The sequence below is a fragment of the Phoenix dactylifera genome, chromosome 18 (genome assembly GCF_009389715.1).
Source record: "Phoenix dactylifera cultivar Barhee BC4 chromosome 18, palm_55x_up_171113_PBpolish2nd_filt_p, whole genome shotgun sequence".
Classification (NCBI taxonomy): domain Eukaryota; kingdom Viridiplantae; phylum Streptophyta; class Magnoliopsida; order Arecales; family Arecaceae; genus Phoenix; species Phoenix dactylifera.
In genome coordinates, this window is record NC_052409.1 from 2,535,811 (window position 1) to 2,551,856 (window position 16,046).

The 16,046-nt window shown below is 36.8% G+C and overlaps 1 protein-coding gene across 5 annotated transcripts; it reads right to left on the reverse strand.

The window, feature by feature from the left end:
- Positions 1 to 724: 724 nt before the first annotated feature.
- LOC103723105 (protein LAZ1-like) lies at positions 725 to 14,463 on the reverse strand. 5 transcript variants are annotated; one of them, XM_017846938.3, is made up of 9 exons: positions 14,044 to 14,452; positions 13,477 to 13,844; positions 13,318 to 13,374; positions 9,930 to 10,038; positions 9,209 to 9,393; positions 9,031 to 9,119; positions 3,501 to 3,762; positions 2,757 to 3,008; positions 725 to 1,540 (listed from the first exon to the last, which is right to left on the reverse strand). In XM_017846938.3, exons 2-9 carry the CDS (start codon positions 13,624 to 13,626, stop codon positions 1,187 to 1,189), a joined length of 1,458 nt encoding a protein of 485 aa, XP_017702427.1. In that variant the 5' UTR covers positions 13,627 to 13,844; positions 14,044 to 14,452; the 3' UTR covers positions 725 to 1,186. The 5 variants fall into 5 exon arrangements, 2 of the variants coding, with proteins under 2 accessions (XP_017702427.1, XP_008812144.1); XM_008813922.4 differs by having other exon boundaries at positions 13,944 to 14,451; XR_606577.4 differs by having other exon boundaries at positions 1,192 to 1,540; positions 2,757 to 3,040; positions 13,944 to 14,463.
- Between the last annotated feature and the right edge of the window lie 1,583 nt (positions 14,464 to 16,046).

Genomic DNA, 16,046 nt, shown 5'->3' on the forward strand with positions numbered 1-16,046 from the left:
AGGATCATCCATTGTCGGTGCGGATCTTTGTGCATTTTTACGGTGGGGCATGCTGTTCTAGTACAGGTGGTGTTATATAAAAATGAAAGTTTGCATGAGATGGCATTTCCAAACTAGTTATCACCCTAGGTCCCCAACCATCCATCCTTGTTCCTAACCTTAACAACACCTTTCTACCTCTGCTTTTTTTTTATATGGAAGGGGTAATCCAGCTAGAACCGAGCTTGGCAGTATATTATTCAAAACTTGGCATTCCTCTTGGTGGAACCGAGCTCTTTACCGAGCTTCTAAACGTTTTCGCAAACCTAAGATATTCGAGGCCAGGCTGATTATGAGCTGAAGTTCAAGCTCGGCTCATGAACAAGCTCAGAGCCTGTTGTTTGGCTGAGCCTTGGGCTTTTTGTTCGCAACTCTGTTTTCGGCACTGCCAGTCTTGCTGGCAATTAGCAGTAATGAAGTTTTCAAACAGGCTACAGACTCCTACCGCTGCCTCTCCTGAAATGGCTGGTGGCCGATTGACCAGTGGCAATGTAGCTACCGGTGCTCCAGACATTAGGCAGGCAAATATTCCTCATCCGACAGGTGGTCGGATTATAGCAAGGTGGTCGATATCACCATTTTCATTAACCCAAAGGTTCTGTAATAACTGGGACGAATACTTGATGGTAGATATCAACCTGGTACTGCTCTAATTCAAGATTTTCATGGTGCTGACTACATTGTCAAGGAAACTTGCGGGATTTCATTATGACAACTCAATAAACTGCAGGCGCCCAATGTCTGTAACCACTGTCAGAATTTGAAGCTTTACAACATCCGTTGCCCTTACAACATTTGCCACTAGGATAAAAAAAGCTTGATATGTCTCATCATTACATGAACCAATCAAATATAACCCTCCCAAGGATATTGATCTCTCTGAATGAATTCAGCAAACAGAGAACCGATGGAGCTGTGACCATTTCTTTTTTGCTCCACCATAGTTCTAACCAGTTTAGGTATACATGCAAAACTCGCTGCCAGGCATATACAAATTTGCCTGATATGCAAAGACCAAGAAACTTCACTTGCAGGCTTATGATGGAGAATCAGAATAACTCGGCAACTGCTGAAGCTGATCCACTCTGCTTAGACCACCAAGCACCTTGTATGTGCAGAGGACTGCATTCACTCCTATGGCTGACCCTCATTCCTTTGTAACCCACCTGCGCCCCCGAATTTCATACCCACCATATCCATGATCACTACTCTCTCCCCCACTTTCTGCACTGGTATAACCTGATTTCCTATGACGTCTTCTTCCTCTGGAGGGCCCGCTATCACTAGCTGTTCCGTTCAACAGTGGGTCATCTATTCCACGAATAACTCTCCTGGTTGGTGATGATGAACCGATGCAACTATCATCTTTGACTCTCTTTCTCTCCTTTTCATGCTTTTTTATGTTTTGAGAGATCTTGTGAAGCTTCTCATTGAATTTTGTTAGACCCTTCTCCATGGGCTCCACCGCATGGGTGACTGTGAACTTCAAATCATTTACAATCTGCAGGGGTAAAAGGGATTAGGAATTCCACAATGCTGTCCATTAATCAAATTTTTATTGTCAATAGAATCTGATACAGGATGATAAAAAAGGACTTGCAAATTCTTGAATCCAAGATCTGCATCCAAAATTCCATGAAAAATGTTTTGTAATTTTCTGATGTCGAGATATGAAACTAGACATCAGCTTCATGCGGAATTCTTCCATCAAAATTAGAAAATGATGTAATCAAGAGACATATTGTACTATACTACTACTCCCTAACCCAGACCACATCCTGACTGGCTTAAAATATAGATTTAATTAGGGATGGCAGCTGGGCAGGTTTTTTTGGGTTTCTGATCTGTCCCGAGCCTTAATAGGACTCGTTTAGCAAAACCTTATAGGGTTTGGGATTTAAAATTAAAACATGTTAGGTTTTCGGATGGGTTTGAGGTTTGACCCTCGAGTGCCCACTACCCAAACCTGATAATATATAATTTATTTATTTTTGATAAAATCTTACAAAAAATATATACAATAGAGGGAGAATTATGGACTTAATGTTAATATTATGAATTATGGTTGTTTGTTCAAGTTTGAATTGAAAGTTTGATGTATTATTGATTATTACTTGATATTAGTTATATTCAATACCCGATCCGACCCGAGTAACCCGATCTGAATAAAAAGTAATCGGTCGGGTTCGGGTACCCGACCAGTTTACCATTTTTGATGGGATAGGTTCGGGCTTTTGGGGCAAATTTTTAATCGGGTTTGGGATGGGTTCAGATAGGAGGACTTAAAACTAGTTCGAATATGGGTAGAGCAAATTTTGTGGGTACCCTACCCGTTGCCATTTCTAAATTTAATATTGAAACCAAAAAAGTAATCTAAATCAATGATTCTTTATTTTGTGACCTTTATCAAGTATTTTTTGGAATGATCATCAGAAATTTCTTACGGAGAAATGGAACTAGTACTCAGATCCATGCATTTTGTCAACGTGTCCTGCACAGGTCCAAGAGGACCAAAAAATTATAAAGATTTGGGCTGAGCAAGCTCATGAATGAAGTAAGCCAGGTCTTAGGAGGAGAATCAGGGATTTCTCTTTGTGGTTTTGTCAAAGAAATTTGGGCCCTATGCTAATTGAAATGAGCTCCAGAAAACCTTATTAAGAACTCCTAGTGAGATTTGATAAAAATATGCAACTGAGATTGAGAAAGAGAGATCTTACATATTCTCCTCCTCCAAGGACAACATCACGCATGCTTTCTCTGATAGCTGTTCCACTTTTGATATCAACATCAGGCTGAGGAAGTCTAAGCTTTGTAGGTCGTTCACTGTCCCTAACCTCGTCAGGGTCCAAAGGGCAGTCCACAGATGCATAGTCTCCAAGAACTGAGATGCTTCCCAGAAAGCGCTCACCCATTAGTTCATATGGTGTAGCAGGGAAGACGTAGATGTGAACAATAGAAGCAACGCCCATCTGTGCTGGAAGAATTTGTGAGTCTGTAAGAGCTTCAGCCAGCATCAGGATATTAGAAAATTTTCATGAACCACAGACAAAATTTCAAGGAAACCGGTAATGTAAACATGAAAGCATAAGTTCCTGTTTAGATAAGACATCTGACTCCTGAAAACAGGACAAGTCAAATAAATAAGATAATCATGTACATATGAATTAGTAATACTTGGTCTTATACACAACCATTATTTTTCCAGTGCATACAGATCACACTGTACAGCTGCTAAAGAATTGATCAACATTCTAACTTGTAGGAAAAGAAGATACATGCTTAAACAAAAATTCTCTCCTACTAACACAGCAAGAGGATACCCAAGTTTGCAAAAGCTTTTATACTAGTCTTACACAACAGCAAGGCAAAAAGAGATGCTTTAACATATATTTACAGTAGCAGATTCTATCTAATAGGTTGTATCTGAATTTCGCATTAAATTAAAACAAAGTATCAAATACCTCTATACAAATAATGAAGTCCTGAATACTTGACTTAAATTGTAAGGCTTGAGCTATAGGGCTTTTGAACAAACCCCAGGTATAAAGCAGTGCAATTGCAACACCTTGCCACCAAGTCAAAAAGACGATTGACTTGAATACCAGAAATTTGGCCAATGGTTTTATATGAGCCAGTTCATCCTTCGTCGCAGCATAGAATTGAACTAAACAATACAATGCCCATGATTGGCTGAAATTAAGAACCACAGCCATGTAAGGGTACCTACAAAATTTATAAAGAAGGAACATCTAGTCATCTCTAATCAAGAAAATTGAAGTTTTCACATGTAACAAATACAGAATAAGAACGTCAAACATCTGCTCAATGAAACTTTTGTCATAAAAGCTGCAAACTCTAACTAGTACATGGAAACTCATATACCAAAACAAACTACCAAGTGCTCACACTGGCAATTACAATCTCAAATGAATGAACCAATAAGTTACCAGAATATGATCCCAGATGAAGATAAAGTATAATACATACATACATACATGCACATATATACATATGGACGTATATATATGCACGTATGTATTAAATCGCATGTCAAAAAAGGAATGCTCGTACGTAGTGCAATGGCAGATCCATGAAATTTCATGGATCTTTTATGCTCCGGTCTGTAAGAGTACGTGACTAGGTTTCAGCATTTGCGGGAGTAGTAACAGTGATCAGGATATGGGAAAACAATGCAATTTGACCTGCTATTGAGAAAATATTCCTTTATTTTCAAAAAGGAAAACAAGCCGCTCCCCAATTCCCTTTCTCTTTCTCTCACTCATTCTCATTCTCCTGTTTTTCTTTTCTTTCTTTTCCTCATTTACACTGGTTCCGTCCTCCATGTTTTGTCTTCTTCCCGACCTTCCACGGTCCACAGAGCAGCTCACATGCTCAAGGCAGACATGGCTATCTCTTGGCCTTAACAAATCTGAACCCATCCATCCCATGGTACTTATTTGACTTTCTTTCCCTCTTCTTTTTATTTATTATAAATAACCAAAACAACTCTAAAAAATTGGGGTATTTTTCTTATTTCTTTCAAGGAACTTCTCTCTTGATCTTAGGAAATGCAAGCATCATGTCCACATCTTATCTGAAATTTTTAGTGCCCAGTTTATTTCTATTCTCATTCCTAGCCTTTCTTTAAGCTTAATAGTGCATTTGTTGTAATTTTTGATGGTTCTGTGAACAGGTAATTTGCATTGATTTGTTCAGCAATCTTGCTTTGAAATTTGGTTGCTTTGTCTATCTATAAGCATTCCTTTATTTTTGATTTAATACTTACTTTGAAAATCTGAATATTCGGGACTGATGAAATAAATTGCCAGAAAAAACTTTCTAGAATAACCTCCAAAGATGTTCGGCCATGTCAAAGAGTTCCCGACGCAGCACATGAACTTGCACTAAGAGGAGGAAGAGAGTTGGAGGCTAAAAACAAAAAGCAAAAAAAAAAGTTATTTTTCAAGTGGGAGTTCTTGGGGGTTTGCTTCACAAAAAGAAGTTGGAAACTTGAATGAGTTCAATCTAGCCACATATCATTACTTCAATGGTCAAAAAATTAGAAAAAAAGAATCTGACAAAGCAATAGTTAAATACACAATAAACAACAATTTAGGATCCACATACTGCAATCTCCACATTTCCGGGCAGCTTGTGCCATTGAACTCCAAGCTGTGAGCTAGCGAGAACAATTATTAGAAGAGTCGAAGTATGAAGCTAATTTGTGTGTGCAATCTATCAAACAAACATGGAAAAAATCTGGTGGCACTGTAATGTCAGATTCATGGACCGACGGAAGAAATAGGCTGTACCTAACTTGTTGACAACTTTTTCAAAGATGAAATAATCTTGAAGTCCTTGTATACTGTTGGGCAAAAAGGATGCACAGTATATTTTTTTATTTCATATCTTCTATTATTGATGAAATCAGACTGGAGAATGTTATTCAATTTGTGACAGATCATGCATCAAACAATATATCTGTAGGGAATATGAAAGCTGAAAACCATCACACATTTTCAAGATCAAATGTGCATCCCATTGTATCAATGTAATATTCAAAGAGTATGATAGTCTTGAATATGTCTCCCATATTAGAAGGTGCAAGAAAAATTATAAAAATTATACATTGATACCAACATGTCTTGGACTTGACGAGACTTCACACAAATGGTCGTGAGTTTCAAAGACCTAATGCAACAAGGTTTGTTACACATTTCTATGCCTTCGATCTATCTTGAAATAAACCAAACCATTTGATATATGGTTGTTTTAACTGAAAGGAGAGATCTGCCTAAAGTAGAAGTGCAGAAGGAGTACATGATACAAGGAGATAAGTTTTGGGAATGTGGAAAACAAGTTTTACGTGCAATGGAGCCTCTTTTCAAGGTGTTGAGAATGGTTGATGATGATGGTTCTACTTCAGCCTACATATAGTATGTCTTGCACAAAGCAAAATAGCAATTAAAGAGGTTTTTGTGGGAGAGAGTGAAGTATTTGCCAATTTTGAAGATTATTGATTATAGATGGAAATCTCCATATTGTCATTTATATGCAGCGGCAGCTTATTTGAACCGTCTCATGATGGACATGTCAAATTAGTTACACAAGTGGGATTGGAAAGGTAATTCAGTAAATGGTGATGACACATGAAAAAGACTACAAATAGCAGAGAAGTTAAGAAGCTACCATCCTTGGATTTAGACATTTTGGAATCATGGCTATAGATTCCCTATGTGTCTCATCCAAGTAAGGATTGTCTTAGGCCCCATTTGGGAGAGCTTTTGGAGGGCCAAAAAGCATTTTCTATCCCTCCAAAAGTACTTTTAGATGAAATAAGAGTGTTTGGTAAAAATTTCGAAAAGCTGTTTTAGCTTTTTTTAGAAAGCTAAAAACAGCTTTTTGGGAAAGCTCCATTTTGGAGCTTTCCGGAAAAACACTTTTAGGCTCCGTCGAGAAGCTATTTTTTTGACCAAAATACTTGTGATAAAATATAACAATTACACAAAATATCCCTTTATAATTCTAAAAAGATGTAGGAGGGTGAAAAATTAATTTATACTAATAATTATAATATTTTACCCCTTTATTATTGTATTATACTATAAATATAATATTATATTATATTATATCATAATACATTGATATGTTATGTTAAATAATTTAATATTATATTAAATTATTATGCTATAGTATATAATATTATATTATTATATTATAATAATATTATATTACATTATAGTAATATTATACTATATCATATATTTATGTATTAATATATATTATATTTTATTATGCTTTGTTGTATAATACTATGCAATGTCCTTTATGGTTATTTTGTCATACTAAAAGTACTTTCTCAGTTTGTTTACCAAACACATATTAAAGTGCCACAGCACTTTAGAAATATAGTTACCAAACAACAAATAGCTTTTTATAAAAGCTCTACTTCAGAAAACTCTACTTCCAAAAGCTCTACTTCCAAAAGCTCTACTGCCAACAGTTTCCCCAAACGGAGCTTTATTCATTTGTTTCCAATTATATCATAGAAATTTATAAATAGTACATAAATATGTGAATCTGCTTTTTGATATTTTTTGTATTTTGTAATAGGGCTTTGGTTGGATATGCGGGGTGCTTCGGTTTCTATTTTGAGAATCTTGGCTATCAAAATTTTAAGACAACCTTAGCTCCTTGGCATGTGGGAGAACTTGGAGTGCTTTTGAGGCTGCACACACAAAAAAGAGGAAATGTTTGGAACCTAAGAGGTTGCAAGATTTGGTGTTTGCGAGTGAACAACCATCTAAAGAAAAAACATAGCAAAAAAACAGAAGGCTGATTCAAAGCCAGTCAACCTTGATCAAAACAATGCTTATGTAGATGATTTTGAAGGAGTTGAACTTCAAGAATATGGTGGGGGAGTAATGAAGGAGAATGAGAGGAAGATGAGGTTCATTCCCACCTAGATGCATCCAAGCATACTCTTGATGGATTATTCTAGTTTCAAAATTATCTTGTATGATTTGTTTTGGACAATCACTATGATGTGATTTGATATAGAGTTGGATCTATGATATTTAAGACATTAGATGTTTTTGATGCTACAATATGTTGGTAGGCAATGTGAATCGTATCACAGATGGTTATAAATACATATCATTTTGCTATATTCACAACTATTTAATTTTAAATTATTAAATATCCTGAATTTTCCTACACTTTTCCCTAATTTGCCTGATGTTTTCTAAATTCCGGATTTCTCAACCTTGCTGAATTACTTCCGCATGGCGAACTTGTGACTATGCTCAAAAATGCACTAATGCATCACTGACATAAATTACAGAATAAATAAGTCCTTAAAGAGTTAAAATATTACATACCAACAAAAAAAAAAAACCCTAGTTCACCTTAGATGTAGAGCCCAAAGCACATTGACTGAGTCTTAGATGATTGCATTAACAGACCCCTCAACTTCAGAGCGAATTCTAAGTACTAGAACATATTATAAATACTGCAGAATCCATTCCATTCCTAACCTTTGGAGATCCCTCAACTTACAAGATATTCATAGTGGGTGCTCCCTCCAATTCTATAGACCAGAACATCAGGTTGCTGCATGTTTGTATTTCTATGTCTTTCTTCCTAACCATCCACAAAATAAGTTCTTTGAATACAAAAGGCTTATTTTTCATATCAATCGAAATAATTAGGAACATTGTTAAATGCACTTACCGTGCTTTTGTGATTGAATAAAATTCAATTATAGGAATTCATTTTATGGATATGTGATTAGTAGGATAGATCATGGTGACAGAGGGCTGGCTGGAGCAATTCCAGTGGATTGCTGTAATGGTTTAGGATTCATGGACTAGTTATCAGTAGGTTTGGAGTACGCCAGGGGTAGGGCTAAGGATTTCTACTAAAGTTTTGGTTAACTAGGATAGGAACTTAGGGTTACAGCTGGAGATTGCGGTCAATAATTTTTGGTGAAATGCTGGGAATAGGCACTGCATGACTTGAGTTCATATGACTCGAGAGACTTCTAGCTGGCTGCACAACTTAGATATAAATTATGGGTTTCATAAGGGATTAGCATTTTAGAACATTGTTATATATTGTAATATGCCTAAACATGTTCCAATCTTCTGCAAGAAGACAACACCAAAACAATCACTCATATTATACAATCTGATGTTGTTAAGAACAAACTGCATCAAATAACGGAAAACTTGAAAGGAAAAAACAAGAACATAATGCATCACGGCACCTTTTCAGTCATAAAATACAGATCTAGTAAACAAATGAATTCAAAATCAAGTTAAGAGTGGAAAATTTAGCAAGTAGATATAACAATAACCACAAGACGAAAGCCAGAATCCAACTATTTGGGGATGAGCAGTATGAGTCTCTCATTTCATTCAGCTGGCAAAATAAAGCAAAAATCCAACATGCCATCTATCTTCCATCCATTTAAATTTCATATGATCTTACCCGCAATTCAGTTTGAACTCTCCTTCACAATATACGTTGAAAGCTTCAAGAACCACTGCTAAAATGGCAGTGACAGTCTTTATTATCATCTGTGCAGAAAAGGTGAGCACTTTCGTTATCTTATTTTGCCTTCATATGAAAAGGTTGAAAATTCTTCATAGACAAATGGATGACATACATATTGAACAATTCCAATCTTAATAAGCTGATAAAACCATCTGCCAAGTTTCCATGGACTTAGAATATAATTCATAGGAAAAGGATGCTTTATAACTCCCTTTTCAGAAACAAATTCCAATAGGGGTGCAGAAGAACATGAACCACCCTGCCTCTCCAAAAACTCAACCGTTCTCTCTTCTCCACCTAAATAAGTACAGGATTGTGAACAGAAGTCATAAACAAGAACCTGTCAGCATGATGAAGAGGCACATATAACATAGCAACAAACCAACGAACAAGGCCTTTTTATATATGGAAAGTAAAACTGCCAGCACTACGAATTTGTCAACCCAATATAGTTGCAACTAGGCAACATGATTATGATCATAAAAATATTATAATTTTAAATTTAAGGCATCTGTTCAACTAGCAACTTCTTTTCTTGCCCATTCCCTAGTTTATGCTCCCAAGAAAATCGTTTCTTTTGAATTTCTGCAGAAACACTACGAGAATCATGCAACTCTAAATAACAGCACCAAGCATAAAAGCACCATCATCCAACTAGTTTTTCCTGGATCATATAAAGCATTCCAGCTGCAACTAAAATAATGGGTGTACCGATTGGCAAGATGTAAACAAATAATGCATGCTTAACATGAATATATCTGATGCATGCGCATATGAAGAAAAAAAAGGTGGAGTAGAATTATATCACTGGAGCTCCTCTGAGAGAGGCCTACCCAGGCAAGCAACTAGATATCTTCCGAAGCAATACATGGCAAAGGCCTCGTAACAATCACGCAGGATCTCACAATCAACACTAATCGATGGATTCACCAATGATACATACTGCATTAAAAACAAAAATAGCTTCAGCAAATTTTTCAAATGCAACACTTGACATTGCTAAAATAATTCAAATACTTGTTAGACGACGCTTCAAGGGATATTAGAGCAACCAATGCAATCGATAGACTTGTAAAAGAATGGAAAAACTTTTCTCAGGAGTTTAATGGAATGATAGCAAAGCAAGAAGACCACAGTCAAATTTTCAGCAACACGAAAAAAAAAATAATCACCATTTTTAACTCTAGATGTCAAATGTAGTGAGTCCATTAGAAGTAACAAAGAAACCTCACAATCAGGGTGAGCGGAACCGTCCCAAACCGGGCAGTTCCGGCCATTCTAAGCCATCCCAGCGGCTCACCGGAACGGTTCCAGCAACAAAAATGAAAACCGTTGCCGAAAGCAAGGAAGGAGAAGGAAAGAACGAGTGAGCGGGGGCGGGGGGAGAGGGAGAGGAAGGGAGGATGGCAGAGGCCGGCGCCGGGGCAGCAGCTGAGGCCGGCGTCGAGGCAGCGGTGGAAGCCGCAGCCGTTCCCCTGTTTCGCTGGGGTAGCAAGCAAAGGCCGAAGCCGGACCCCTGTTTCAAACGAAACAGGAGAACGATTGCGGCCGCCGCCCCTCCCCCCCCCCCCCCCCCATGCGCCAACGGCCCTCTGCCGGCCTCCCTCCCTCTCTCCACTTTCTCTCTCTCTTTTCCTCTCTCATTCGTCCTATAGCAAATTGTGGATAATATTAAGTTTATGTAAACCTGTATATGGCAAAACATTAATTGCACAACTAACAAAAAGACTACGAATATGTACATGGTAATTGAACTCATTGTCAAAATAAACTCAAAATCCAAAGTGCTTTAGAAAGAGTGTGCTATTTCCATCAGTTATACGAATTCATCTAGAAAGAAATTTAAACAAAAAGGAAATCAATTTAATAGGTCTTTGCAAAATGACAAGCTTATAATTTGACATCACATAGACAAGGTTGGGAAGCATAACCTGAAGTCTAATTTAGCTAATGGTACATTGGCTATGCGCTTAGCTGTATTTGACAATGTACTTGTTATACATCTTTACAAATGGCTGATATACATTAGATCCTATACTTTGGTGCATAGAACAGATAGGAGTTATCCTTGTTTTGGCCATTTGTTGTACCAACAAATTACCCGCTTGTGCGTCTCATAATCACAAATCTGCAGGCAAGATCATCTTCAAATCCTTCTGAATGATCCATGCTAAAGCCCCTCTTCTCCAATGATAAGTTTGGGAGTAAAACAAGTTCATTTCTAAAATTTATTCTGCTAGGGTTGTACGGCTGATATAAGCTCATAAATTATTTCATCCTGAGAATATTGCCTGTTAAACTTAATCATAGTTGCATGATTACATGTTAGTTCGAGCAATTAAAAAAAAAATCTGCTGAAGGGCAACAAGTTTGCGTTAGATGGAGAGATAATATATGATATTGGTGCGACCTTGTGTAAGGATCTATGTTATTACCAACCTTTTCAGTCTATTCAAGGCTGTATTATATTGGCAACATGCTTTTGGTCTTTTACAAACCTAAATGAAGCCTTGCTTTGAGTCTTATCTTAGTCTAATTAAGCTGAATTAGAAAATGGTGAGTTCATTGGTCTTATAAGCATATATATGTGTGTGTGTGTGTAATAACATTTCTTGAGTGGGTGCAAATTATCTCTGGCCTTTTTTGTTGCAAGTCCTACAAAATGCAAGTAGGAGAAGGCACCTTTCAATCTGAACCATATACTCATGTAATATGGCTGATCACCAAAAATACTGGAGTTGTTTCATTTGGTAATGCGAGCAAGATCTTAGTCGTGGCAATTATAAAAAACATAACACGCTCAAATTTGCTGGTCACATCCTTTTCATGACAAGATAGCAAAATCAATAGGTCACCTTCTATGCAACATAGAACATGATCTCACTTTCACGATTTAACTTCCTCAATTTACTGAACATCCATTGAGATAGAGAACTAGTTGAAAACAAAGAGTCGACATAATATCATACTGAATGATATTATCATAAACTCTTACCATAGGAGTACAAAAACAATATGCAAGGATAAGGGAGATATGATGTAATGCCCTATGTAATAGAGTGATATGATATGGCAGATGGTGATATTGTTCAGCATAGATGCAGATTGCTTATACAAACAATGGGATGCACCTAACTGTATTTACACCTAACAAGGCCAAGTTTCACTTCTCCTCTCTCCCAAAACTCTTCCAACTTCATTTGCAAAATTCATATTAGGATCTGGCATTTGAAGGCCAAAAACCACTAGGTTTGCAATATGTACATCATTCAGGCTGACAATTAATTAATTACAGCAATGCCTCCACCACCAACTTGCACCGAATAGTAGGTATGTTAATTGAGTACCCACAATTATCCACCATACCAGCCGAACATGTCTTGACAAGACTAGTGGTTTTTAGTATCAAACATAACACATAGGAACATATTAACCACATGACATAGCACCCTGAGTTGCAATAAAGATCTAACAATATGCAAGAGCACTTGCCACAGTTTTGGGGCTGCATGAATTAATTTCAACTATACGAAGTTACACAATGTTTTGATTGGCAATGGTTGTATCTGCATAATTTGGTTAAACATATATCAACTTATCCTGATTTGGGGGCTATGTTGAAGCATTTATCAACTATCATTATTTATTTGTTAATTTTAGATTTTAATAACAAATTAATTCAACATGAGCGAAAAAAAGGAAAGTATGATGTTGCTTCATATATAACCAACTTTAGCAGCCAAATGCTTTTGCCTAAGGTACCATACCCACTCTGGAAACAAGATGACATTCCTGAACCTGCCTTTGAAGAATTTTTTAGCTCACTTCTAAAATTTCTTGCACTCTAATTTAAGTTCAATGAATCTATGTTCAGGTGGTGCCACTTTATGATTTTATGCAAGAACTGGTTCTCCAGAGTACTTCTATAAAGAGGGAATAATTGGCATTGCATCAAAGCCACTTATTGCTGTTTGTAAAAGATGTTTTAATGTTTTACTTTCATAATTTAGATGATAAAGAGATTGCGGTCTCACAAGTTAAGCAAACCCTAAATGTTCTTACATTATCATGTCTAGTATACATTAAAATCATTGGAGCAACATCTTACGGACGGTAAAGTGGTTTGACAAAGAAACCATGTTCTTGCAGCAAAAAGTCAAGCCTTTTTTTTACACATTCATGCAAAGAACCATCTATATATCTGAGTAGCAGATATCTTACCGACTCGATAGCATAGCAAGGGACCATTAGGATGACACCAATCAGAAACTTCTGCTCCTGAAAAGCCATAGGCAAAAGTAACCAGTGAGATCACCAAAAGCTTTTTTTCCAAGCACACCACGAAAGAACGTGTCCAAAAGCAAGGAGACAAGGTGGAACCTCAGGATTCTTATATGCTGAAAGGTGATTGAATAGGAGAAACATGGAGAGCGTCAGTGAGATGACTACAAAGAGACCAGCAATCAGTGTGGCCCACACGGGTGGCGAGTAAGATAAGAGACTCGAGGAGAATTGCTCTGTTATCTTCATCGGGTAAGCTGCCTCTCTTCTGCCCTAAACTCTCATAGCCTCCGAGTATAATCCAAATCTTGAATAAATCATTTGAACATTGCAACTCTCAACCAATGAAATTCGCAAAATCCAATAAAAGGAGCAGCTTTTTTTCCTATTTCCAATGTTTTTCACATGCAGCGATCAAAAAGACTGCTACTTCGTAAGAAGCCGACTTGACAATTCCGCAGGATGACCTAGAACACAAAGATAAAGCACTTGTCAACACGTAATCCTTCTTATAAATGATGGCAGCTAGAATTCAAAAAGAAAAAGAAAAAGGTGCGAATGCCCACCAAGAATCTAACAATCCGTAGCCCAAAACAGTCGAGTTCCTATTCCCAGATGCCCAAAAAACCCAACAGAAAAAGATTTAAAAAATAAAGAAAGCGAGACCTAGAATTTTAATGCCGCAGGCGCCCTAAAAGATCCCTAGAAACTAGACTTCCAAGACCCTTCCTCCCATCAAAACAAACCAATCAATCCGACGGACCGTCAGAGGGCAAGATTCGCTTCCGCTGGTCCGCTCCCACTCGATCCAAGAACCCTACGAACTCGAAAGAGGAATTCGAAAAAGGAAGAGGAGAAGAAGGAGAGAGAGATTATGAATCAAATCGAGAAAGGGAGAGGAGGAGGAGGAGGAGGAGGAAGAGAGGATTCGCGAAGGCGAGTCGGCTTCCTTCGGCCACTAGTCAGCGACGAGGGAGTCGAGAATCCTGAAGCCTGCGCTTATCGTGCAGGCGACGCGCGATGCACCGAGAAAGGGATGGTGCCACCGGTAGCGAAAGCTGCGGCTGAAGATGAGATGTGATGGGAAAACCACAATTGGTCAATATCATCCGTATGATTGAGTCTGGACGGATGATAGGGTTCGCAATCGCAATAAAAGGACGACAACACGAGATTATCGTGTGTTTATTATAAGCACGAGCTAGCCAGGGAGGTCAAACCAAAGACGGACAGTTGGGTGAGACCGGCTTTTTCTTTTTTTCAAAAAAAAAAAAAGAGAAACAAAAGATCCCTACCCTCGTTGGCTTATAGAGTACTCCTCATTTCTGGTTTGAAAATTTCTTTGCAGCTTAAGATAAATCTTTATTCAGATACCTACCAAACATAATCCCACATTTATAATTGTCAATGTTATTTTTGGTTTTTGAAGAGTTTTGGAGGAGGAAAAAAAAAAGAGTTTTCTTGTATGAATACCCATCTAAAAATTAAAATTTATGTGTATACACTCTTAAAATTTACATTTATTTCTGTACCATCAGAAAATATTGATTTTGTATAAATGCTCCTAATATAACAGTTCTTCTAATATCGTTAATAAAAACCATATTTAATTTAATTAAAAAATAAAATTTTAAGATTACTTTTTTGTCCTCCATCGATCGCCTTGTAAATATTTTTCACTTCTACCCATTAAGAATATTTTAGTCATGTGAATTTGAAATCGTTAATTTTTTTAATGGCGTTAGATGATGTGGGTATATATGCAAAAATAAGGATAAAAAAAAGTAGAATAGTAAAATAAGTGTTTTATGAGGTATACATGATATCAAATTTGGGAGGGTATTCATGCAAAATTCAATATTTAAAAGGGTATTCATGCAAAAAATCTAAGAAAAAGAAAGTCTTACATCAGAATGAAGCTCAAAAAACATTTTAGAGCCAAATGTCTAAAAAAACTAGATTCTGAAAATACTATTGCAAGCTATTTCAACAAAATTGAAGAAAAAAAGCAACAAAAATAACAACACATTAATGCCAAGACCATTGATTTCACATTTATATAATATTCAATCACTAGGTTTCTCTAATCAAGGATTAGCATCATTTTTACATGTGTTTTTTATTCAAAGAACTAGGAGCTTTGCACCACCAAATAATAATACCAATGCTAACTTGAATTAATAATAGATGGTACAACTGAGTTCGCAATTAGCATGCAATATAGGCATAAGAACAGAAATTCAGATAACTTTTTACATAAATTACACCGCACGCTCATTCCTGCACTCGCACGAAGAAATAAAAAAGAAGACATCATAAAGAATTATCCGCTGCAAGCAAATAATCACATCTAACTTGTCTTGTTGGACATACTAGATACAGGACTCCAGATAGTGTGACTTAACACCAGGAAGATGTTCAATGATAAAGTAATCTTTTTTTCATGACTCAAAATTTTTGAAATTGGATAAAGAAATTGAAATTACCTTCAGATTAAACTTGAATACTAGAAACTTAAAAATTAAAACTAAATACAAACTGAAATTAACTCGATTGTAGATTTGGATAGCATGTGCTGACACTACTCTCTCCATGAATCTCAGATTTTACCTAGAGAGCATTCACCAGAAAGATTGAAGCACAGGAATACTCAGATGTTTGATATTGCT

What these genes read in the sequence shown, in the direction of transcription:
- LOC103723105 (XM_017846938.3), bottom strand. Translation starts at nt 13,626, where the DNA reads ATGAAGATAACAGAGCAATTCTCCTCGAGTCTCTTATCTTACTCGCCA. An exon ending in ATATCTAGTTGCTTGCCTGG is followed by an intron (nt 9,394 to 9,929) that starts GTAGGCCTCTCT and finishes GTACTTATTTAG; the next exon opens with GTGGAGAAGAGAGAACGGTT. An exon ending in TCCTTGGAGGAGGAGAATAT is followed by an intron (nt 1,541 to 2,756) that starts GTAAGATCTCTC and finishes TTACCCCTGCAG; the next exon opens with ATTGTAAATGATTTGAAGTT.